The sequence below is a fragment of the Bipolaris maydis genome, assembly GCF_028858645.1.
Source record: "Bipolaris maydis strain C4 unplaced genomic scaffold PSV08scaffold_1, whole genome shotgun sequence".
NCBI classification, from domain to species: Eukaryota; Fungi; Ascomycota; class Dothideomycetes; order Pleosporales; family Pleosporaceae; genus Bipolaris; species Bipolaris maydis.
In genome coordinates, this window is record NW_027093857.1 from 478,195 (window position 1) to 502,820 (window position 24,626).

A 24,626-nucleotide genomic window follows, 5' to 3' on the forward strand; every position below is an offset into this window, starting at 1 on the left:
GGAAAGTTTAACGACGGTCTTTCCAAGGAAGAACGCCAGAAGCGTTACGACAGTAAGGCATGCCTCCGCTGCGGCGAAGTAGGACACTTCCGTAGGGACTGCCCGAAGAATGAAGTCAAGCAAGGAGCGGTTAAGATCGGAATGCTACGGATGGCAACACCATACCCGACCGAGGAACTAGACGAGACTCTCAGCGACCTAGACCTGTACGACGAAGCAAGACAAGCCACCGATGAGGCCTTTGAGCTAGTACAGAAGGCGATAGGACTCCAAGACTTCAAGTGGGACGAACCACTACCAACGGATTGGCAGGTTGAAGGGGCAGAGGTACTACGCCGCCTAAGAAACCAACAGTGCTGGATTTGTGGAAATACCAGGCACCAAGCCAACGACTGCGATATCGAAGGACGAATCACAATCACGGGACCCCGAGCAGATGAGATTGCCTGCAGGGCTGCCCAGGAACAACCCAGATTCAAGGAATCTGATGACGAGGAGACGCCTCGGACGTTCAAGGAACGAATGGAGCAACACGAGCGCCTACGTTGGGTTGACTGCCCAAGACAGTGTGATTATCACTTGAGGAAGCGAGAAGAAACCAGGAACAACGAGGACGATTGCTGCCACATCAACTTATGGCATAACGAGTGTCGAGTACAGCATTGCCAGGTGCACCAGCCAGGAGAAAAGGAAGCTCACGAAGAGCTATGCTGGATCAATTGTACGACCAATTGCCAGTTCCACAGGGAACAACGACGGAATGCTCGAAAGGTAGACGACTACTACCATAGCACGATATCCGCCGAGGAATGCAATGCGAAGAACTGCAGGATGCACAGAGCTGCAAGACCAAGAGTCACGATGACTAGGGTACCTAGGCAGGATCAGGGAAAGTCCAACGAGGAAAAGAGCCACGAACGACTCTTATGGACGCATTGCAGGAAGGGATGCGCCTTCCACCGACAACAGTTTGAGGATGCTCGCGGAGTGAACGATTACCTCCATAGCACCTTGTCAGCAAACATCTGTGAGGCAGACGGATGCCCGATTCACAGAACGAAGAAGCCGAGTCCAACGAGGAAGGTTGCGAAGGACGATATACCGCACCCGAATATCCATTGGAGCTTCTGTTACGACGATCAGTGTACGATACACTATTCCGCCAAGGAAGGCGAAGGCTACTTTCCTAAACAGAGGAAAGGTAAGCAGACAAAAAACTAGGATGCCGCCAGGGACAGGGTCACGCTGGTGAAGGCAGTCCTAAAACGACCCTCAAGGAAGTACGCGAACTGGGAGCGCAGGATTTGCGGCTGCAGGCTACGGTACTTATAGATGGACACGAGGTGACGGCGCTCATAGACAGTGGGGCCGCACGAACCGTTATCTCACCCCGAGTGGTGGAGAAGAACAACATACCCTATCGGACCAAGAAGGTGCCGATGCGAGTGGTATTAGCCGACGATAGTCCCACGACATACGGGAACGGCTGGATTCGACTTGAGACCGAGGCCGTATCGTTACGCCTGGCTGGTCAAGAAAGCCGAACGAAGATTAGTATTATGGATCTTGGTGAGACCGAGATGATAATTGGCTACGACTGGTTGTTAGAACACAACCCTGCCATCGACTGGCAAAAGAAATCGATACACAGCCGAGAACCTGTGCACAAGGTTGCTGGTGTACGACGAGAAACACGCCCGACGGATCAACGCGCAAACCCAGATGGGAGATTCGGTGTGATTTCGCCGCATAAGATCGCGAGAATCTATGCGAAGGACCCTCAGAGAGTAGGAGTCATCTGGATACGGCAGGTCGCGACCACGAAGGAAGGACCGGTACCACAGGTTGCGTCCGTTCATGACGAACCACTGCTGGCGGTTCCAGCAGAATACCGAACATCAGAGTTCAAGGAACTGTTCGAGGAAAACGAAGCAACAGACTTAGCAGAACACCAGGATTGGGATCACGAGATCATCCTGGAGGAAGGAGCAAAGTTGAGCCCAGGAGGAATGTACCCTATAGCGCCCGAGCACGATGCTGAGCTGCGGGATTACCTCCAGAAGAACTTGAAGAAGGGATTTATCCGACCAGGATCAGGCCCGATGGCCTCGCCTATACTGTTCGTAAAGAAGCCTAACGGGAAGTGGCGACTATGTGTCGACTTCAGGAGGTTGAACAGCGTTACTCGGAAGAATCGATATCCCTTACCACTGATTACAGAGCTCATGGATCGACTCCAAGGAGCTAAGTGGTTCACGAAGTTCGACGTTCGGGAAGGATTTTACCGAATCAGGATCAAAGAAGGTCACGAGTGGATGACGGCGTTTAAGACGAAGTATGGACTGTTCGAGTATACGGTTATGCCATTCGGGTTGACGAATGCGCCGGCAACCTTTCAATCAGTCATCAACAACGCGCTCCACGAATACCTCGGAATCTTTGTTACCGCGTATCTGGACGATGTACTAGTGTACTCCAGCGGCACACGCGAAGAACATGTCGAGCATGTTAAGAAGGTTTTACGAAAGCTTAAGGAATACAAGCTATACCTTCAACCAGGAAAGTGTGAGTTTCACACGCAGGAAACGGAATTCCTCGGATTTATCATCTCAACCGAAGGAGTGAAAATGAACCCAAAGAAGATACAGACTGTACAGGAATGGCCAAAACCCAACACAGTCAAGGATGTTCAATCCTTCTTAGGATTTGCGAACTATTATCGAAAGTTCATCAAAGATTACTCGAAGATCACGGCACCCCTTACGGAGATAACGAAGAAGGAAATAGGTTTCAAATGGGAGCAGGAACATCAGGAGGCTTTTGATCGAATCAAGCAGATATTCCTGGAGGCGCCGGTACTAGAGATGTACAGCCCTCAGAGACCCACCAGAGTCGAGACCGACGCGTCTGACTATGCACTCGGAGCTGTATTGTCACAGCAGTGCACGGATAAGAAATGGAGACCGGTGTTCTACCATTCACGGAAGTTCTCAGGAGCAGAACTCAACTACGACGTTCACGATAAGGAACTACTTGGAGTAGTCGATGCCTTTGAACAATGGGAGGTGTACCTATTAGGACTCCCCGACACGATCGAGGTTTTTACCGATCACCAGAACTTGACAAGTTTCATGACAACGAAGAAACTCAACCGACGACAAGTACGATAGGCAGAGACGCTGGCCCAGTTCGACTTCAAAATCACCCACAGGGCCGGAACGCTCAACGGAGCAGCGGATGCCCTTAGTCGACGAAGCGACTTACGAGAAGAAGGTCATAAGGAACCCCACGAAGCAATGCTGAGGCAGATGCCCGACGGCAGTCTGAAGTACAATCAGCCGGAACTAGCTAAGATAGCAACCACGGTGGTTCACCAAGTAATGACGCTTCAGCAGCAGTGGCAAGAGAAAGCCAATAGCTGGCAGTTCGAGCCCGAGAGCTCCGATGGACTGTTACAAGACGAACAGGAGTACCGATGTATGGTTTCGAAGGATCGAACATACATACCCCCACACATGAGACCGGATCTCATCAAGGAACTGCATGAGTCCCCCGAGTATGGACATGCAGGAATCGAAGAAATGGTTAGACGACTGTCTAAGGTGTTCGCCATACCACGTATGCGTACGAAGGTGCAGGAGATACTAGGCAACTGTTTGGCATGTCACCAGAACAAGCCCAAGAGACATAAGCCCTATGGCCTGTTACAACCCTTACAGCCGCCGTCTAGACCATGGACAAGTGTAACGATGGACTTCATAGTGAAGCTCCCGAGATCGTTGGAACCAGGATCAGCTCGATTTTGCGACACAATCCTAGTAATCGTGGACCGATTGACTAAGGCGGCAAAGTTTGTGCCTACGGAAGAGACTATTACGGCAGAAGAATGCGCGTACGAAGTCACCAAAGCATTAGTGTCAGAGCATGGGATACCTGAAGAGTTCATCACCGATCGTGATAAACTGTTTACGTCTAAATACTGGAATACATTCCTGGCGAAGTTAGGTGTCAAAAAGAAGCTTTCGACAAGCTTTCACCCGGAAACAGACGGCCAGACGGAACGAACAAACCAGACATTAGAACAGTACTTACGGATGTACGCCAACAAATTGCAGGACAACTGGGTAGAGTTGTTGCCGACAGCGCAATTGGCCTACAACAGCACGAGATCCACAACGACGAAGCATTCGCCGCACTACGCGAACTACGGATATGAGCCGGTAGCTTATCGAGATCCGAAGGACATTGAGAGTATCGCGGTAGGGGCAGACGACAAAGCGAAGCTTATGCGAGATTTGCACGAAGAATTGAGCAAGAACCTAGCTCAACGGAACCTCACGACATCCAAGGCAGCGAATAAACAAAGGATTGAGGGACCAACCTTTAAGAAGGGGGACAAAGTTTTCTTGTCACGACAAAACCTGAAAACTAAACGACCATGCAGGAAATTGGACAACCTCCGAGTAGGACTATTCGAGATCCTAGAGGAAATAGGAAAAGTAAACTACAAGTTGAAACTCCCACAAGGCATGCGAATCCACCCTGTCTTTCACAAGAAACTCCTGGAGCCAGCACCTCTAGATGCCGAGCTAGCAACGGACATAGAGCTCGAAGACGACGAATACGAGGTCGAAGAAATTAGGGACCTGCGGAAAATCGGTAGTCAGTGGAAGTACTTGGTCAAGTGGCGAGGATGGCCCGAGAGCCACAACACTTGGGAACCTGAAGGAAATCTGACGAACTGCAAGTCACTAGTACGTGATTTTCACCGGAAACATTCGAAGAAGCGAGAACCGGATTCTCGAAGGGTAGGTAATAATCAAGGGACAAGAAAGGGTCGTAAGAAGAGGAATAATCAGCCTGTAACCAGCCAGGGTCAGTCGACTGTGCGGGTAGCGATGGTTCGGTTGTCGGAAAACCCATACCAGGGGCAGAGGTCCCCTCAGCTTCCTCTTTCTCACGATTCTGAAGACTCAGAAGAGCGTGATCACGATCAGCGTACGCCCGCTCCCGCTCTTCAACTTCTAGGAGCTCGCGACGAAGTCGCGCGGTCTGCTCCTCAGAACGAGCAAGCTCGAGACGCTTTTGACGCTTCTCTGCCTCCACCTTTTCCCACTCTTCTTCAGTTACAAACAAACTACACTCAGCCTTTACAGCAATACAACCAGCACACTGCCCGGACGCAGTGTCCACGAAGCAACGAAGGTTCTTCTTCTCACAGCGCTTACAGCGGAAAGTCATCTCTTTTCCCCGACAACGGATCTTGTCGGACCGAGCCTGGCGACGTTGAGTCGAGGTTATCGCAGGAGCCTGACGAGAGGAAGACGGGACCTTGGGCATGGTTAGGAAGGCTGGAGTCAGGAAGGGACGGTTACAATGGCCCGGGGCCTACCGACCTTATATGCAGCCGACGATTCAACATGCGGCACGGCAAAATGATAATCCAGGGTATCGGGACGATACGCCTAAGAGGGGGGATAATGTTACAAGTAACAAGAAGGATTCTCTCCTTGACGCGGGATGACGAGGTTAAAGACCAACCACGTCCACGTCAGAAGGTAACGACCATCGCGGGGCTGGAGGTCACGTGATATGTGTGCTCCCGCCAAGAGCCCTGCTCCCGGAGCACGGGGGGCCTTGGGAGAATTATGCTCCCACTGCTCCCAAAGAAAAGGGAGAATAGGGAGCACCAGGACAGAAACAATGAGGATATAAGGATGGATGGATTTCATTATTACTCTCGTTGTGGTCAACTCAAATTGTACTTTCTTACTAGTTACTTAACTTCACAAGATTGATACTTGTTAGTCTATTCGATATAGATTAGGAATTGTCAACCTATTGTTACTTTCTATACAAGCACGCCCACTCCACTGTATCGCCAGACAAATACCTCACGGCGCTCTTCACACCATCTCACTCACCCTAACCCGGATCGAGCTTAGAGAAGTATCAGCACCAAACCCCGTGTAACAGTTAGCTAGCTAGAGGAAATAGCTGACCCTGACGCTATCGCTATTACGATCTAAGAAGGACGCTTGAAGTTCAACATCTATAACGTGTATAACTAAAAAAACGCAGAAAATATAAAAACCTTCTAAAGACTACTTAAAGACACCCAGCTACTAACCTCTACTATACTACTTATGGACGCCAACGAGCACCACCCTTGGTGGGACCTAGGCTGTAAAACCAGCTAAGACGGCCAGCTACTAGCAGATTGGATAGAAGACCAGAACCTTAGCCTCCTTAACACGCCAGGAGCTACTACTTTCTTTAGACCTAATATGTCTTGAGAAACAACACTAGATCTATCTATTGCTACCCTAGATCTAGAAGATAAAGTAAAAGACTGGTAAATTACAATAGAACCTGGATCTGATCACCATGGAATACTCTTCTCTATCTGCACAACAAAGGACCTAGTTAATAACCCTACTAGCTAAACAAGTTACAATACAAGAAGGGCAGACTGGGACCTATTTAGAGAAGAGCTGGGCAAAGCTATCTAGAGCAACCTAACGCTACAATCGCTAGATTAGATTAACCAACCAAGGAAAGTAGATTCAAGAAACCTACTCCTAGACTAAGATAACGAGCTAAAGCTGCAACTAGACGCAATTGGCACAGCAATTACTCTAGTAGTCTAATAAGCCGCAGATAAAGCTATTCTACAAATAAAGCTAGGGCCAAAAGCAAAGCCCTGGTGGAGCCAGGAGTTAACTAAGTTAAGAAAAAACGTATCTCATTGCCAAAGGATATTTATACAACAGCTACAAGCTACTACTATAGAGGAAGCTTATCTCTTTAAAAGAGACTTCCTCCTAGCGCGAAACACCTACTAAGCAGCAATTAGAAAAGCTAAAAGAGAGCACTAGAATAACTTTCTAGAAAAAGAAGACCTACAATCTATCTTTAAAGCTATGGACTATACCAAGGAAAAGAGAGTAGAAAGAATCCCCCCTATCCAAGGAGAGACGCTAGAAACCTCTTTTAAAGGAAAGTGTAAAGCCTTTCGAAAAGCACTATTCCCTCCGCCACCAAGTACAGCACCACCAAGCTTCAATAACTACTAAGAGAAAGAGTGGGAATGGCCAGCGCTATCGATAACCGAGCTAGAACGCGCCTGTTCTAACAAGGTTAAAAGCAGCTCACCTGGCCCAGACGCTTTATCACAGGAAATTATCACAGCTGCATACCAAGCTCAACTAAATACGTTCTTTAAGGCTTACTCTCTGCTATTTAACTACGGATACCATCCAGCCTGCTAGAGAAGAGCTACAGGAGCAATTCTAAAAAAGCCATCTAAACCCGACTACTCTAGCCCAAAGGCCTATAGAGTAATTACTCTACTAAGCTGTCTTGGGAAAGTAACAGAACGGATAATAGCCAAGAGACTCGGCTACCTAGCCGAGACCACAAACCTCCTACACGACTCGCAGATAGGAGGTAGACTAAAGAAATCAGCTATAGACGCAGCTCTATTCCTCGTAGATCAAATCCAGCACCAAAAACAACAAGGCTACACTGCATCAACAGTCTTTCTAGACGTTAAAGGAGCGTTTAACCACGTTTCGCATAACCAGTTCCTAGATACACTAAAAAGACGAGGCCTACCTATCAGCCTAATCACTTAGGCTAAAACCTTTCTATCTAACAGATCTCTAAGGCTTGTCTTTGACGGCCAAATAGAAGAGTTCAGCGAGATTAACGCGGGCATCCCACAGGGCAGCCCAGTCTCGCCAATCTTCTTTCTTATCTATATTAGAGAACTATTCCCTCAAATAGATGGATTCCAGCTATCCTACATTGACGATATCTCAATTACAACCTCATCAACGTCTATTAAGAAAAACGTTAAGATACTGCAACGCGAGGTTAATAAACTAGTTACGAAAGGAAAACAACTAGCAATCGAATTCGATATAGCTAAGACAGAGCTAATCCACTTTACAAAAAAGAAAAAAAAGAAAAGAAACACCCCTAGAACTCCCTAGCAAGGAGAAAATCTACCACAAAGATACGATTAAGTGGTTAGGGGTATACCTCGACAATAAACTATCCTTTAGAGAGCACGTAGCTATTCGAGCTAGCCAAGCAAAAACAGCTTTTAATAGACTAGGGAGACTAGCTAATATCGACCGCGGGCTATCTCCCTTCGCTATTAGACAACTATACCTAGCATGCGTTACTAGCATTGCAGACTATGGGTCGCCAATCTATTGGCGCAACCAGAGCTTTATTAAAGATCAGCTTCAGCCGCTGCACAACGCGGCTTGTAGAAAGGTACTAGGAGTATTTAAAACAACTCCAGCTATCCCAACAAGTATTGAAGCTAGCTTGCCGTCACCAGCCGTACGGCTAAGCCAAACAAATCGAAAATACGCTCTGCGAGCTATACAACTAGCTCCAACCCATCCAATTACAAAAGCTATTGCAAGGCTACAAAAAATAACCCTTCAGCAATCAAAACAGCCAAATAAACCAAGACAGCTACGCGCTATCACGAGCTCCATCCCATCTACCAAAGAGATAGAAGAGATCACCCCATATCGGTTCAGACCATGGGATTCTCTTAACTACAATATCTCTATATCAAAGAAATCTAAAGAAGAAGAGGCAGCTGCGCACAAGGATTATATCCAAACGATAGAGGATAACTCTATAGTAATCTACTCAGACGCCTCTAAAACTAAAGACGGAGATGGGATCGGAGTAGGCCTAGCGGTCTATAACCCTAACCAAGAAGAAATCTACACAGAGACAAAGAATATAGGCGAGCAGCAACTAGTCTATAACGGAGAGCTTGAAGGCATTACAGCAGCGTTTGAGTACGCTGCGAAAACAGCCCAAAAAGACCAAAATATCCACGTTTACGCTGACAACCAAGCTGCCATCTATAGGCTCCAAAGTCTATCAGATAAGCCAGGCCAACAGTGGGTAATTCGGTGCCAGAAAGCTGCCAAAGCTATCCTAAATAGAAAAGCAAAGATCTTCTTGAAATGGGCTCCTGGCCATACAGATATAGAAGGAAACGAAAAAGCAGACTCCTTAGCAAAGGAAGCTACTAAACAAACACCAAAAAAATTACAAATAAGCCTAGCCTTCCTAGGTACAAAGATCAAGCTCCTCCAACAAGCTAGCCAAGCGGAAGAGTGGAGAAAGTATAGGGAAAAAGCAAAAGAAAAGAAGACTAGCTACGGAGCTATCTTTAATCTAAAGCTTAAAAACCAACTAGCAATCCCAAGAGGCACGAAAAGAGACATTTTAAGCTCTTTCTATTCTCTTAAGATAGGACACGGATACTTTAACTCCTACCTAAAGAAAGTAAAGAGAAGAGAATGCGAGCTCTGTAGATGCGGGAGACCACAAACGGCAGAGCATTTACTTCTATACTGCGGCTTCTATAGCGCAGAAAGAAACCAGCTTAAAAAGACCCTAGACCAGAAAGTACTCAAACTCCCACTTCTACTCCATACTACGAGCGGTACAGAAGCTACTTTAGCTTTTATTACTAGCACAAGGATCGGAACAAGAAAGTGGCACCTAGGCCAAGAAAGCTAGAAAGAAAAATAAGAAAAACAACAACAAAAGAAGAAAAATAAAAGAACAAGAATCTAAGTTTTATTAGCGCTATTTCCTTTCCCCTAAGAGAGCTCGCTGGAAGGTAGCCTAGCTACCCTACATCTCTCCCTGTTACCAAACTGCTCTTTAGCGCCAGGCGTCTAGAAAGCGAGTAATAGCTTAGCTAGATACAGGCCGAAGCACCATAGTCACGCAATACAGCACAACGTACCAAATTGTAACTAGTTAGATAGAACGGCCTTTGGCCAAAGTCCTACATAGCCAACGGCTGATACAGGACTATAATGGAATAATAATAATAAGCTGGTTTTCGGGTGTCCTGGCGCGCTTGGCAAAAGCGCCACACAGCCACGCAGCCACAGTTCTAGCGTCAGCAGCGATAGATTACAGCTAAGCTACTTTAAGCTAGGTCTGCGGGGCCTCTTTATCTAGCATATCTAGCAGGCGGACTTAAAATTAGCATAGAAGCACGATAACCTCTCGAGCTCGAGTGCAGTACTCGGGATAGGATAATAATAAAATAAGCTGTATATTAACGGACTTTCGTTAAGATGTATAAGCTTTTAAAGCACCTACTATTAGCTAAAGCGAGGCGGTTATGTAACGCTTGTACTAAATTGTTGTATTATATAGTAAGTAAAACTTATTTCTAAAAGATACTAGGAGAGAATAGACTATATAGCTTAAGGCTACTATTCCGAGAATATCTATTCTTCTAACTTATTGTTGCGTTTGTTGTGTTGGGGAGTGTCTGTGGCGTCCCGTTACGCAGGGTGTCCCGCCACACAGGGATGGACGTTATATACGTTTGAAGCAATGTAAATTTTGTGTTGTATCCTCTGCACCCGTACACGATTAAGCTAAGCCTGGTTAATTACATTTATATGTTAACAAGCGCTACCAGCTCAAGCCCAGCAGACGAGCTCATGATATATAAGGTAAGCTCCTTAGTGTCTATAGTGATGCAAATACAAAGGTCACCTGAACTCAGTTTCCAGTTCCTGTTTTCTCCTCTATAGCATATAAATAGAAACACGTACTTGGTAGATAGCCAATGACGAATACTGTTTAACTGGTTAGTCATGGCGATTGACTGCCCCGCTTTCAGACGAGTTAAAAGGTCCTCTGAACCGCCTTAACTAGTTACACCAACCACCTGAAAATTATTCAGATAACTTCGATCAAGGTTGATATTATTACCGCTAGTCAAGCCACTGTCAACGTCCATTTCTTGGACCATTGCTATGTGCGTTATGTCTAGCAGTTTCTGCCAATGAAGCTAACAAAAGACAAGGTGTCATCGAAGAAGCTCGGTTATCATCGTAGCTACTGGCAATGATATTAGAAGGCAATCGACTGTGGTTACCGTGGATTGCCAAAAAAGCGACTGCGCAGCATCGGCAAGGAACCCCGCAAACAATGGCACCACGAATGAGGCCGCCTTGAGTCAGATGCTTCGTGGAACAAGATCCTAGGCTGCGACAGAATATAACAGAGTACAGAGGTTTGAATACTAGAACCTCCAATGGTTTCATTCACCATCAGCAGTCGTAGTTGCAGGTGTTGAAAACGATCATAAGATGGACGATAGATTGGATATATGACATAGCTACTCTGTGCAGTTCATGGTTTCTTCTCGAAGGTGAAGCTAAAATAAACTAGGCTATGTACATGAACAGCGACTACCGTCGAGATTAGCCCCTACTTAAACTTTTCTTGGTTTCTGATCCTTCAACCAAATCCAAAGTTCACCAAGTGCATCTTCGTCATGCTGCTGTGATGAAGTTTCCCACTGTGGATTACCTGCTATAATGAGACGATCGCCGAAGGGACGGCAAGAGCCCATATCTGCTAGGATCCATGTGCCATCCTCATCAACCATGATGTTGCTTGCTTTGATGTCATTGTGAGCAAGCCCGAGAGCATGAAGGTGCATCACCCCAGTCTTCAGTCTATCAAAACCTAACTTCAAGTCAATATTGCCGCCACCGTTAAGCACACATTCTTCCAATGTGCGAGGATAACGTTGCAGAACGAGACTAACGATACGACCTCGGTAGACGTGGCAGCCTCGATAACGAAGGATATTAGGGTGGGGGTTTCGTTCAATCTGCTCCAAAGTTTCAGCCTCTTGCAGCAGTAGCCGTGCTATCATCTCTGAGCCACCAATTTCGTCGTGAAATGTAAGTGCTGGCCCTTTGACAAAGCAACCGCTATCTATTGTCGTAATCCTTGTGATATGTGACGGTGCTTCTGGGAACACATCTTTATCATGAACTAATTTCAAGCTTTCATTGACGGCTTCAAGTGTAAGCTTCCTCATCCTTGACCGGCCGCAATAAACAGTGTGTTCCTTCGTGATAAAGAAGAATGTTGAGTGCGAAAACTTCAGATTGCCATCGTTATCGATTGTGCTGTGATTGCAGATCTGTAGTTCTTCAAGGGATTTTACAAGAGCGTCGACCTGATAAGAACGCCAGGTCATTCCAACCGCAGCAAGCCGTCGGATATTGCTAGTGACCCAAAAGAGGACATTCCGAGCGACGCCCAACGCGAATAGAGCGATCGCAAGCATCAGAACATCATATAAATTCTCTTTTTATGAGTTCGAGTTCGAGATAGCCGACGAAAAAGAGGGCGCGATGGTAATATTTACTCGGTGGTGGAAGCGATCAAGTCGGTAGTCTTATAAGGCGTCAGTAATATCGCAGAGGTGGAGCGGTTAGAATGAGAATGAGCGTACTGTGGATTGAAACCCTGAAATTTGGATAACTCCCAGTCAGCAGTTTGTGCAGCGATTTGGGTGTGGTAGAGTAGTGATTGCGTGATGATGGGCGATAGATAGGGAGCTTGGTGCTGCGCGCACGGCCTTTGCAGCACAGGACAGGTGAGAGGTGATTCGTTCATAGCAGACTAGGGTCTTGTCGCGATCCTCAGCGAGCCCCGCCCTGGTGGCGAATGTACTAACCTTCTCGCCAACCCAGACGTACTGCTGATAGACTGCACGTACCGGACGAACAGATATAAGCTTCCACTGCTGTACATCCTTAGCTACAGTAATCTCCAGACCTTCTTATCCGCAGGTTTCTACTTTCTCAGCAGTGAAACACAGGTAGACTACCATTAGGCGATCGCCAATTTTCTTCTCAAGATAGAAGTGCAACCCCTATAGGTATTTATTAGCGATCAAGAAGAGGCATCAAAGATAGTAGCTCGCTCGCTACTTCTAGAAGTGCCTCAATTATTATATATATAGTATATCAGCAAGAATATCCAGGCGAAGGCATAATAGGTCTGGCGGGACGCTAACGGTCGGACGAAAGAGAAGAAACAAAAGATCATAGAGTATAGAAGTGCTTTTACAAAGCGTTAGACTCAGTTATACCTTTAATGTAGCTTAAATAACTATACAAAGATCTTATAGACTAAACATCGCTCATAGAGCTGACTAGAGCAGCTTATTCATGCGAAAAGACCGTTAGAGTTTTGATTAAAGTGGAAGGAACTACTTAAGGGTTACAGTCATTAGCAAGAACTATACAGATACTTGCAAGACAAATAGTATCTTACACGTACTAAGTAGGCAGCTGCTTAGACCCTCTTATTATCGCCACTATAATATAATCACAAGCTCGCCCGCTAAAGGGATACATAAAGTATTGGAAGACTATCTTATAACCTCTAAAGGTGACTTGTTGCGCGTTTTTGAGCGTATTTAATAGATAGCAAAGAGCTAACACAATAAGTATAGGAAGGATCTTGCTTGCTCCAAGTATAGTGTTAAGCTTGAGCATAGGATAGAAGCGATGCCGTTCCTGCCTTCCGGCATTCATAATATTCTGACGCCGCCAGCGATCGAGCATAGTAGGTAGACTTGGGAACAATCAATTCAATCAATCTAGCCCTCCCAAATTGGATTGATTGATTCTCCAGCGACGTTGAAATTGGATTGATTGAATTGGGTGAAACAATCAATCGTCAATCAAGCGAATCAACAGATTGATTGTTCCCAAGTCTACCTAGTATAAACCACTCATCCACATTTTTCTATATTTCCTTGTTTTGCTCAGCCTCCAAAAACTCCCACACTTCAGTGTGCCCTTCTATCCTTGCAACATCTGCAGCAGCATGTCCACCTTGATTCTTGATAAGCAGATTTGCTTTCCATGACACTAGTAGCTGCACCACGTCTAGATACCCATAGCTCGCAGCCCATATCAAAGCTGTACGCCCATAGCTGTCTTGACGGTCGATTTGGACGCGACGGCTCGAAAGAAGCGTTTCCACAGTCGCTGGAGATTCATTAAAGAGTGCCCACAGTAATGGTGTCCAACCGTCAATATCGACGTCGTCCTCACCGCCGCATTTGTTCTTTAGTAAAATGCGCAAAGTGTCAGTATGCCCCCCTTGACATGCCCAGGAGATCGCATTGCGTAAGTCCTTATCTTTTGCGGTTTTGTTGACTCCTGTTTTGTGCATCAAAGTACTCACCACTTCTTTTTGATTATTCCTTGCAGCCCACAGCAGTGGAGAGAGCCCTTTGATATCCCTCAGATTCAGGTCGATAGAGGGGTGCTGAAGTAAGACTTTCAGAGCTCGTCTCGCGCCCTCCCCTGCAGCCCAAGATAGTACTGAGCGCCCATGTTTGTCAATTTGATTGATATCGATTGACGGCTGTTTGAGCAATAGTTGCACAATGTTCGCATGATCTCCTATTACAGCCCAGAAAAGTGGGGTCCAATGTGCGCTATCCTGGTCGTCTGATGTGACCGCTCCATGTTTTAGCAGGATTTCAACAATCTCCAGATGTCCATTCCCTGCTGCAAATGATAGTGCTGACCTTCCGGATTTGCCTCCAAAAGTAACGTCCGTGGATGGCTCGTCAAGAAGTATCTGTACAGCATCCAGATTACCATACTGCGCGGATATAGTCAAGGGTGTTTGTCGGTCGATACCAATTCCATTAGGGTTTGCCCCATGCTGAAGTAACACTTTCATACACTTCAGTGAGGACCTTCTCGCTGCCCAGAACAGAGCCTGAGTTTTTCTTGCATCACTGTCAAACTCAGCCTGCTCTATAATCTCAATAAGCAGTATAGAGAGGTTGAAAAATGCGGCTACTTCAATGGCCTCAAAAACATCTGGAAACGAGTATTCCATATTGCTCATAAACCAGTAATATTTCAGCCAGTTTGTTAGAACACAACTAGAATTCGTCGTTAATTCCTTGGCGGCATCATGGACAGACTTTGGAGCGATGTCTTCAGATAACGAGTAGTGCTCTGCCCAATGAGTTGCAGCATAATCAAAAAACTTGTACTTCTGGGCTGCCAGAACACATTGCTCCTCGTCTAGCTCGCGTGAGTTTTTGAAGAAGTTTTCTAGGCCGAGGTGATCGTCTAGGCCGAGAGGACCGTCTGAAGCTATTGTGTCGAAATCGTTCAATGGGAATGAGCCATATGATTCAGGTGAGTTGGTCCCCAGGCTCGTTCTTTCTGAAGCAAAAATGTCCAGTTGGAATTCCTCTAAGAGGAGGTACTGTACACATGATTGGGCTATTTCCAGGGCTGCGTTTGTAGAAGAAATCGCAAGACTCTGCACTGTTCTGTCTGAGGAACGAAGTGCGAGATCTGTTAGGTATTCTTTTGCGGACTGATGTACAAGCGAAACTTGTGATTCCTGATTGGAGCTTTGATTTCTCTCTCTGATGCGGACGAAAGAACCTACGACGTTCTGTAGCGTTGTGCTAATAGAAAGCTGTAAATCATTTGCCACATCGGCTATAGATTTGTGATACTGATCAATTGAAAATGCAGTATTAATCTCCAGTAATGTCAAGTGCCTCGAGCACCCAACGAGTAGACGTAGAATTTTCCCGGCATCTTCTCGATTCCCGACTGAGATTCCGCGTAGGAATCTGTTATAGGTAGCCTCAAGACTCTGTGGGAATGTGTCGATAATTCGTTCGAAATCTCTCTTTGACGCTTTTGAACTCGTTTCCAAGCTATGTAGTACCATATTCAACCAGAGAAAGCTCTGATCAGACTTAGAATATAGTACTTGCTCCAAATAGTTCCTCGTCTCATCATCGCAGTTAAACTTTTTTGCAATATCGCCAACCTTGCTTCGAATGACCAGCTTCACGTCTTCACTGACAACACCCTGATCTTCCTCGATTGGTATTCTGTTCTTCATCAATCCTGTGAGATTGTATGAGTTTCCGAGCGACGGGCGACTGGTTATTAGGAATTTGACGCAGTTTCTAGACTGTCGATATACATCCTGAGACTCGTGTACTAGCTGCGCTATGGCGTTCAAGAAGCTGTTACGCGTCCTCACTTCACATTCATCAATTGCATCCACTATGACTCTGACGGCGCCTGCCGTGGAATTGGCGACTATCTTTAGGAAAAGTTCCCAAAGCGCCTGGAAGGAGTTTGCGAGGCTAGGTCCGTCGATTTCGAAACGAGACTTAACATATTTGATGAGTTTTCGGTGCTGCTGGACGATTTGATACAGGATGCCTCTGAGTATAGCGTTTGCATCTCTCTGAGACTTAACTTTATCGTCGCAAAAGAAGAAAAAGACTTGAGGTTTGACTGAAGTAGCATGGTCTAGTCTTAGGTGATCTGTTAGATATGCAGAAAGCATGGTTTTGCCACAGCCTGGTTCACCTGTGATCCAAAGTAGTTTTGTTTCTTCAGTTGTTAGCCAGGCCAAATACGCAGGGTGGGTTAGAATCCAGCTACAAGTTCCCTTTACCGGCCTTGGTAGTTGCGCTTTATACTCCGCAAGGTAGATTGAATTCAGCAGAACCATACAAGATCGTTCAGTTTCGCTTAAAGCTGATGAACGGCTTAGCTGGTACGACTATGTGGTTCGATATTCATTACATACACTGATTGGACGATGTGCGGTCAACTTTCCTTGCCATTTCTCGGTTTAGGAGGGCTGTCTTGGCTAAGCGTTTTATGACATTCAAAGTGCAAATGTAACCGCCATCTGTTGCACCTCCAAAACGGCACATTGTTCTGTGATTCGCATAAAGAGGTATGACTTCTTCGCATGGTATTTCCATTATGGCAGAACCTCGATGGACTACCTGTATTTGATAGTACGTTAGGCGCTGCTTTATAAGTATATATTTTCAAGAAGCAATCTCACAAGTTCAGAAAGCCCAGGCATCATCTCCGTTTCGTAGAAGGTAACGATCTCTAAGTTCCTCAGACGGTTCCGGGAAGAAACAGCAAGATCGTTCAGCGCTTGCGAATTAGACTCCAAGATGGTGAGAAGGTCGTCTCGTATGGACCCAGATATGCCTGTAATTAGTGATGCGCGCATACACATGTTGACAACTCTTCCTATCATCTTCCCAACATCGGCCACTGTCGAACCACGATGTGGTGTTCCGAAGAAAACAATAGCTGAAAAAGCAGATATCGTGTCACCATACAGATGGTCGTTTTCATGTGCTAGAACAAGTGCCTCAAAGATGGGTTAGAATCCCGTTGGTACAGTAATGTCGAACTTCTCACCTGCTTACACACTATGCCACCTAGACTATGACAGACAAATATTATCGGGCGCTGTCTTCTTTCTGGAACAGCTGCGAGAGAGCTTAGAAGATTCCCAGAATAGTCTCGCAATTTGGCTACTGAGTTACTCCAAAAAAGCTCAGATGGATACCCGTAGGTATATATACGAGACCCAGGAAGGTCCCTCTGGAGCAGATCACGGAGCCACAAAGTTCCATTCTCGTGTTCCCATGTTGTGTAAGCGTTCCCATTCAGGCCATGTATAGCCACGATATCCACACCTCTATTGTCTTTCGAGTCGTCAGGCAACGTGTTTTCGTTAAGAAGGAAGAGTCCGTAGCGATCTTGGTGTTCGGTGACTGGCGCCGGAACCTGCGAGGGATGCTCCCCAAGAGGTTTCTAGGAGATTCATGTCATAAGTTGCTTCTACAGTTTGTTTAGGATGCCGGTTCGGACATGTACTAACCTCGGGAGCTAGCTCTTTCCGCTTAAGTTTCTTTAATCTCTTGCGTAAATCGAACATCACGTACGGCCGAAAAGGTCTAATATAAGACGAGACGACAATTAACCTATGTTAAACAAAGTCGTGAGAAGTAGACTCGAACTGTTGTGATCCAGGGCAGGCAGAGTTGTGTGAATATCTTTCCTTAGCCGCGCACGCCTGTGCCGCAGGTTCACCACACTAGCCCCACTTCGTAATGATATGCTCGTTCTTGTTGTGCGCTCGGATATACGGGTTTGTGGGTAGCTTAGCCAATCACGATCTTACATTAAGCGCAGGGCTGGCGTGATCTCTTCTGTATACTGAACCTGATGTCTTTTGAGACTTCGAATTTCGTATTAGAATCAGCGACTATATACGAAAGTAAGATTGCCGCATACAATGTATTGTCATTTGTACGAAGTCTACTGATATAAGAATCACGTTGACTTGGAAGCTCCAAAATTGCGAAAACATTTGATGATGTCCGTGCACTCTGAGGGGCCGTGCGCTAGTAGATGAGGGGTAACCTGATCCTCTGTCTCCGCAAAACTGTGCAATCTAGCATCTAACACTATCATCATCATGGCTATGAGCAGGCTAGTGATTTCATTTTGATGAAAATGTTTCCTCAATTCTGACAGCATCAGGCTATCCAACAAAACCCTGGTTGTCGCTGGCTCCGGGGCCACCATGGCCACAGGAAATCTGATCTACATGGTAATCCTTTTCCAATTCTCGATCGTGGAATTTCGGCTTACAGACAATAGCTTGGTGGCATAAACTTGCAAGATCTCGACAAGCTGCATCAAAAGAGCATAAACTCTTACGAAAAAGCTGTGCAGGAATTGAAAGACGCCAACGAGCTGTACTTCTACACCCCGCGACATAGGGTTACTGTCAAAGGTAGTCTTACCATCATCAGCTGAACCTGTATTTTACTGCGTGCGCCGTTGACATGATGTGAAGATCGAACCGAATCTGCTGATGGCCTTCTTCTCGTTGTAACGCCGCCTCTTCAGGCAGCTGACGGATTTTTTACTCAAGATATTGTTGATGAGGTTAAAAGCTTGGAGTCGTTCTTTATGAAAGGGAAAGCTATAATCCTGGTCAAGACTCCGTATGATAACCCTATTTCTCTCTTGACCTCTTCTCAGCATCTGACTTGTGTTGTTAAGCGAAACCCATGAGCGGTCGGAAAGCGAATACAACGATTTAGTGCGAAGTATAAAAGCTGCACTTCAGAATCTTGGCATATCGGCTGAAAGGTACATATGTAACAGTCTCCAGACTATCGGAATTACCACTTACTTAGTATAGTACTCCTTTCATTCCAAGCAACCTTCACGGCGAGAACTTTATCGAACTCTCTCCCAAGACACCTTGGTATAACAGTGTCACGTTGGTTACTAGTCTAGATGAGATCTTGTAATGGGTTTTTTTTGTGAATAAAGATTTTCGAAGCGTCAGTGTATTCAAGAAATAATATTCCAAGACCGATGAAAGTCTCAAAATATGAGCTTCAAGGCCTGAAAATACTCTTAGCGTACTGACATAGCAGGTTTCGAATAACTACTTAGCGGCCTGCATTATACACCTGCGCTATACCAAGACGGCTCGGGCTGTGGCACAAGGCTCAAAGGCCTCGTCCAGCCATCACTTACGTGCGTAGTCGTCTGCTGCCTATTCTTATAAATCAGCTAGGGGTAGACACTACGGCATTGACACTATGTGCGTGCCGGTTAATATAACCATAGACCTACCTTTACACAAGCAAAGAAATACAAAGGCTACCAATATTCTTCCATTAGTTATTCACAATTGCTCATCTAGATTGCCTGACAAAACCATATCCTCCCTGATCCTGCTCCCATGCCTACTAGAGCCCCACTCACAGCCGAGCGTGATGGCCGATACTCAGACGGTATCCATAGTATGTTACTTCCGGCTCGCACAATCCAAACACTATCTGGACTTAAACTGACGTCTTGGTGATGTGGTTTTAATGCTGCCATGTCTGCGCTGCTAGAAGCTAGAGGAGAAGGAATAGCGATGGCGCCTACTGCTGTGTAAAGGTGAGTGCCAGCAGAGTCGAAAGATATGTTCAAAAGAGTCCTGCCGATGTCAAGGGTGTGCACACACGTCCCGCTGCTTGCGTCCCAGATCTTGACCGTCCTGTCGACTGACGCTGATGCTAGCCTGGTCGAGTCGTGCGAGAAGGCTACCGACCAAACACTACCGCTATGGCCCTCGAGCGTCTGCAGGCACGTCCCGCTGCTTGCGTCCCAGATCTTGACCGTCCTGTCGGCTGACGCTGAGGCTAGCCTGGTCAAGTCGTGCGAGAAGGCCACCGAATAAACTCGGTCGCTATGGCCCTCGGGCGTGTGTACACATGTCCCGCTGCTTGCGTCCCAGATCTTGACAGTTCTGTCGTCAGACGCTGACGCTAGCCGGGTTGAGTCGTGCGAGAAGGCTACCGACCTAACTAAACTGCTGTGGCCCTTGAGCATCTGCAGGCACGCACTCCAGCCGTTGTTCGCGTCCCAGATCTTGACAGTGCTGTCGTCTGACGCTGACGCTAGCCTGGTCGAGTCGTGCGAGAAGGCTACCGACCTAACTAAACTGCTATGGCCCTCGAGCGTCTGCACACATGTCCCGCTGCTTGCGTCCCAGATCTTGACAGTCTTGTCCCAAGACGCTGACGCTAGCCTGGTCGAGTCGTGCGAGAAGGTCACCGACCAAACACTACCGCTATGGCCCTCGAGCGTCTGCACACATGTCCCGCTGCTTGCGTCCCAGATCTTGACAGTCTTGTCCCAAGACGCTGACGCTAGCCTGGTCGAGTCGTGCGAGAAGGTCACCGACCAAACACTACCGCTATGGCCCTCGAGCGTCTGCACACACGTCCCGCTGCTTGCGTCCCAGATCTTGACCGTCCTGTCATCTAACGCTGACGCTAGCCGGGTTGAGTCGTGTGAGAAGGTCACCGACCAAACACTACCGCTATGGCCCTCGAGCGTCTGCAGGCACGTCCCGCTGCTTGCGTCCCAGATCTTGACAGTGCTGTCGGCTGACGCTGACGCTAGCCTGGTCGAGTCGTGCGAGAAGGCCACCGATATAACCCTATCGCTATGGCCCTCGAGCGTCTGCAGGCACGTCCCGCCGCTTGCGTCCCAGATCTTGACCGTCCTGTCGGCTGACGCTGATGCTAGCCTGGTCGAGTCGTGTGAGAAGACCACCGACCAAACATAACCGCTATGGCCCTCGAGCGTCTGCACACACGTCCCGCTGCTTGCGTCCCAGATCTTGACCGTCCTGTCAGCTGACGCTGAGGCTAGCCTGGTCAAGTCGTGCGAGAAGGTCACCGACCAAACACTACCGCTATGGCCCTCGAGCGTCTGCAGGCACGCACTCCAGCCGTTGCTCATAGCTGGCTTGATGGCTATTCCCCTTGGCTTTTCATGCTGGAACAGCCTTCTTATTATGCTGTCTACTAGACTAAATAAAAGCGCAGATACGTATGCTTATAAAGGAAAGTTCCCGATTGCCTCTTTATGATACATAATGAATCGTCGTGCGTCGTACACGATCCTATTCAATGCGTCCGTGTTTCGAAGTCTCTAGCCACGTTAGTAACTACACCGTGAAGGTCGTATATAGATGTAGTCGTATTAGCCATACCTGGACTAGATCCCATAGCCTTGTCATCGACACTACCCCTTTGGCCATGCTTCTGTATAAGCTGAGCGCTTCTAGCCAGTAGAGATATCTCTGCCTAAGAAATGTATCGATAGCCTTAGTGTTTTCTTGAGTAGTAGCACTATGTGATAGTGTTTTGTGTTTTGAGTCGCAGAAGTGGTCAACCCAGTACACACATGAGTAGAACAACGGATCTAGAGGATTAGGAACAGGCGGCTTGATATCTTGTATAGGATACCCAGGAGCTTGAAGGTTGTATATATCTCTGCGCAGTGTCTTGTGTAGGACAGCAAGTGACTTCGCAAAAATGTCTTGATGCACATGTTCTATACCGTCTGGAAAGACCTTGTCCGACGCGTTCGTGACGAGGAAGTCCTTAGCTGACTGATGCACAAAGTAGACTGTGTCGTCGCGCAGCGTCAGGAACGATCCGCAGAGACTGATGATCTCCCGCACAGACTCATCAGCAAAGTTTGCAAGCTGTTCAGTGAGTAGAACCAGCTCAGCGACTGTGACAGGTCGATACAGGACAGCAGTCAAAGCCAGCACGCAGCGACAGACGTCAGCGTCGTCAGACTCGCTCATCTGCTGCATCATCCGCTTGTACAAGTCGCCCAATCCAGGCGGGAATAATGCTAGCTTCTTTAGCACGTTCCGCTTCGGCGTCTTTTCGAGCTCTTGGCACACTAACGCGACCCAGAGGAAGGTGTCGTTCGCATTTGACCTAAAGTGCTGGAGCACAACGTGTTGAAGTTCCTCTTTGTACTGTTTCTCCTGCGCTAACTGGTTTACCTTTTGCTAGATAAAGATATCAACTGCCGCGGCGACTGACTCTGCGTTCAGCTCAAGGCTCAGCCTTGTCTTGTACTCTGCACGCTGTAGTTGTTCCTCGATAGCTGGCCAGTTGCGACTAGATACAATCCACTTAACGCGAGAGGATGCAGACGACTGCTTCGCAATAAAAGTAAGCAGCTTTGCTAAGTCTGTTATGCATTCATCGAGGGCGTCAACAATTAGGTACATCGCACTTAGGCTTGCATCTCGCAATACGTCGGCGAAGATCTCAGTCAGGGCGACCCAGGCATTTGCGTCCTCGAATAAGCTCTTGCCTGCGCGATCGTACTTCTTGCGAACATGAACTACAAGCGATGGTTACTAGTCCACGAGCATATACAGCAAGCCCCGCAGCACAGCTATAGCACTATTAATACGCGAGTCAGTCGCCTGGCAGAAAAAGTATAAGATAAAGGTAGGTTTCAGCGTCAAGCTTTGCAGTTCGTCGATGATGCCGCACAGCAGCATTGTCTTGACTTTACCAGGATCACCTTTCACCCACAGTAGTCGGCTCTCCAGGTCTTGCTGCCACTGCTAGAAGATATTGTTATCGAGAATCCAACAATAGGCGCCCGCAAGCAGCCCGCCCTTAGTCTCCTCAATCCGCTTCTTGTCATTGCGCGGGTTGCTAGGACACAAGTCTTAGAGGCACTTGTTCTGCTTGTCAACCTCATCTAGAACCCGCTTCATTACTTCAGCTAGATTCTCGCCATCGATCGGGGATAAGCTGACGCCGAGGATACCCATTAAAGAGTACGCGCGATCTGCTAGAATCGTCGTAGTGCGATGCTCAATCCATATGACGCGTTCATGAACACTAAAGTTAGACAACGGTTCGCCCTACAGTGCTGGACTAGAGATGCCCGTAACTTCACGTACTTCTTTTGCTAGCAACAACTTATCACCAAGCTTGGTCCCTTCTCTAGAGAAGAAATCTACTATAGACGGTGCGAGAAGCTCCTGCAGTGTCCATCCACGGGTAAACCATCTACTGTTTTTAAGCGCAAGCTCAGCCTTCTTCTCCCTTCGCACAGGACCGCTACCGACCGAAGTGCATGGAACGTCGCGCGAATAGAAGTAGCGGTGCATCGTGCTGCCGTACCATCCCGACATAGTATAGAGAATAGAGAGCATCCAGATCCACAAAAGCCATCGTGAATCGTTGTAGCCTGGCGTAACTAATAGAGGTTGACTAGAGACATCCGATAGATATACATAACACCGAGCTGCATCGCGGTACCAGCGAAACATCGATCGGATGGAGAAGGCGAGTTCAGCCTTATTAGCTTTATTGATACAGCACGTGTCGATCCAGAAGTACTAGAGGTTATCGCGCCGCGCCCGTTTTCCGCAGAAGAGGATCTTTTGGTAGCCTGGCTTTGTCTCGCCATCGCCTGCCTGGAGGTCTGCGAACGTCACCTCGTCCCCATCTGCGCCCCAGGTGTGTGAGAGTATCGCGTAGGGGGGTATATCGCCATCATCGAAGCTATAAATGCTGAGCTCTCCGCGTTCGCTGTACTGTAGGAGCCGCATAAGTTCGTGTGGGTGTATAGTAGGTATATGCGATGAGAACAAAACTCGAAAGGCTGAACCCAGTAGCCTGATGGTGCGGGCGCTTGCTTGCTAGCTGCTTTCCTGCTACCGATGGATGGTCAGCGTACAGAGAGAATGACGAGCAGATGCACCAGCTTAGATACCAGCAGGATCCTGTGATGCGTTAAGATGTCGCGAGCTGGAACTGCCAGCTCGCGCTGTATTCTTGACTTGGTGGTGAAGCCGCATCGAGAGCTGCGGAGGACATAAGGCCCTTGGCGCTGTTGGCAGGGGTTTAAGCACTGACGCGTTTAAAGCTTGCCCGTTAATTACGACGCAGAACAAAATAAGAAAGCAGTCGCGCAAATGCAACACTTGTGAATGATATCTAGGTTTGAATTCAATCTGAATTCGCCTTTCCATCTAGCCTGTCGCTCTTGCTAAAGCTTGCTAACTACTTTGTAGGAGCCAACAGAGTCCACAACCAGTCTGCTTCTAAGAATAGCTGGCAACTGCGCGCTTGCGCAGCACACTGTAGAAGCTTCTAGAGCTCTGCGCCACAGCTTCAGCTCTTCTGGCATCTTCATAGAATAGCTATAGATTCTTTAAATTTCGGCAAATTGTATAAGACCTCCGAATGATTAAGTTACCCTTCTGTAGGAGATAGAACAGGGGTGTTTCGTTGCACCAGCTTCAATGCTCAACACGAAAGATTCATATATGCCCCTTAGATTGCTATAATATTGCTATTTAGAGCCTATAATAAATCAAGGTAGATCTTAAGAGTAATGTCCGTCCCTACGTGCCGGGACACACGGTGTGACGAGACACCTTCTCGTCCGGACGCTCGGATTGCGTGTTACACTCTCAAACGTAGGCAAGCAAGATGCGCATCCGTTCTGCAACTTTTGTTCTCTAAGCACATTACCCTCTGATGCCGAAAATCGCGTTATTGACTA

The 24,626-nt window shown here is 47.2% G+C and overlaps 5 protein-coding genes across 5 annotated transcripts; 1 reads left to right on the top strand and 4 right to left on the bottom strand.

Annotated features, from left to right (window-relative positions):
• Nucleotides 1–11,161: 11,161 nt before the first annotated feature.
• Nucleotides 11,162–11,993, bottom strand: PSV08DRAFT_253952 (kinase-like domain-containing protein). The gene has a single exon (XM_014218873.1). It carries the CDS (start codon nucleotides 11,906–11,908, stop codon nucleotides 11,291–11,293), a length of 618 nt encoding a protein of 205 aa, XP_014074348.1. The 5' UTR covers nucleotides 11,909–11,993; the 3' UTR covers nucleotides 11,162–11,290.
• Nucleotides 11,994–13,591: 1,598 nt separating this feature from the next.
• PSV08DRAFT_375719 (uncharacterized protein) lies at nucleotides 13,592–17,643 on the bottom strand (the record flags this gene model as incomplete). Its single annotated transcript, XM_014218874.2, has 5 exons — nucleotides 13,592–16,430; nucleotides 16,483–16,687; nucleotides 16,750–17,070; nucleotides 17,121–17,492; nucleotides 17,551–17,643. 5 exons carry the CDS (start codon nucleotides 17,641–17,643, stop codon nucleotides 13,633–13,635), a joined length of 3,789 nt encoding a protein of 1,262 aa, XP_014074349.1. The 3' UTR covers nucleotides 13,592–13,632.
• Nucleotides 17,644–18,252: 609 nt separating this feature from the next.
• PSV08DRAFT_253967 (uncharacterized protein) lies at nucleotides 18,253–19,100 on the top strand (the record flags this gene model as incomplete). Its single annotated transcript, XM_014218875.2, has 5 exons — nucleotides 18,253–18,321; nucleotides 18,372–18,507; nucleotides 18,571–18,721; nucleotides 18,780–18,869; nucleotides 18,922–19,100. Coding segments are annotated over 5 exons (558 nt in total), but the record flags the coding sequence as incomplete, so codon positions are not given.
• A 2,025-nt stretch (nucleotides 19,101–21,125) lies between these two features.
• PSV08DRAFT_375731 (HET-domain-containing protein) lies at nucleotides 21,126–23,794 on the bottom strand (the record flags this gene model as incomplete). Its single annotated transcript, XM_014218877.2, has 5 exons — nucleotides 23,014–23,794; nucleotides 22,512–22,668; nucleotides 22,129–22,439; nucleotides 21,283–22,074; nucleotides 21,126–21,221 (listed from the first exon to the last, which is right to left on the bottom strand). Exons 1-5 carry the CDS (start codon nucleotides 23,383–23,385, stop codon nucleotides 21,126–21,128), a joined length of 1,728 nt encoding a protein of 575 aa, XP_014074352.2. The 5' UTR covers nucleotides 23,386–23,794.
• Nucleotides 23,336–23,685, bottom strand: PSV08DRAFT_253975 (uncharacterized protein). Its single transcript, XM_014218878.2, has one exon. The coding sequence runs from the start codon at nucleotides 23,665–23,667 to the stop codon at nucleotides 23,455–23,457; it is 213 nt and encodes a 70-aa protein (XP_014074353.2). The 5' UTR covers nucleotides 23,668–23,685; the 3' UTR covers nucleotides 23,336–23,454.
• Nucleotides 23,795–24,626: the final 832 nt, after the last annotated feature.

Bases quoted from the DNA above. Each gene is read 5' to 3' on its own strand.
- PSV08DRAFT_253952 (XM_014218873.1), bottom strand. From the start codon at position 11,908: ATGAGGAAGCTTACACTTGAAGCCGTCAATGAAAGCTTGAAATTAGTT.
- PSV08DRAFT_253975 (XM_014218878.2), bottom strand. From the start codon at position 23,667: ATGCGGCTCCTACAGTACAGCGAACGCGGAGAGCTCAGCATTTATAGC.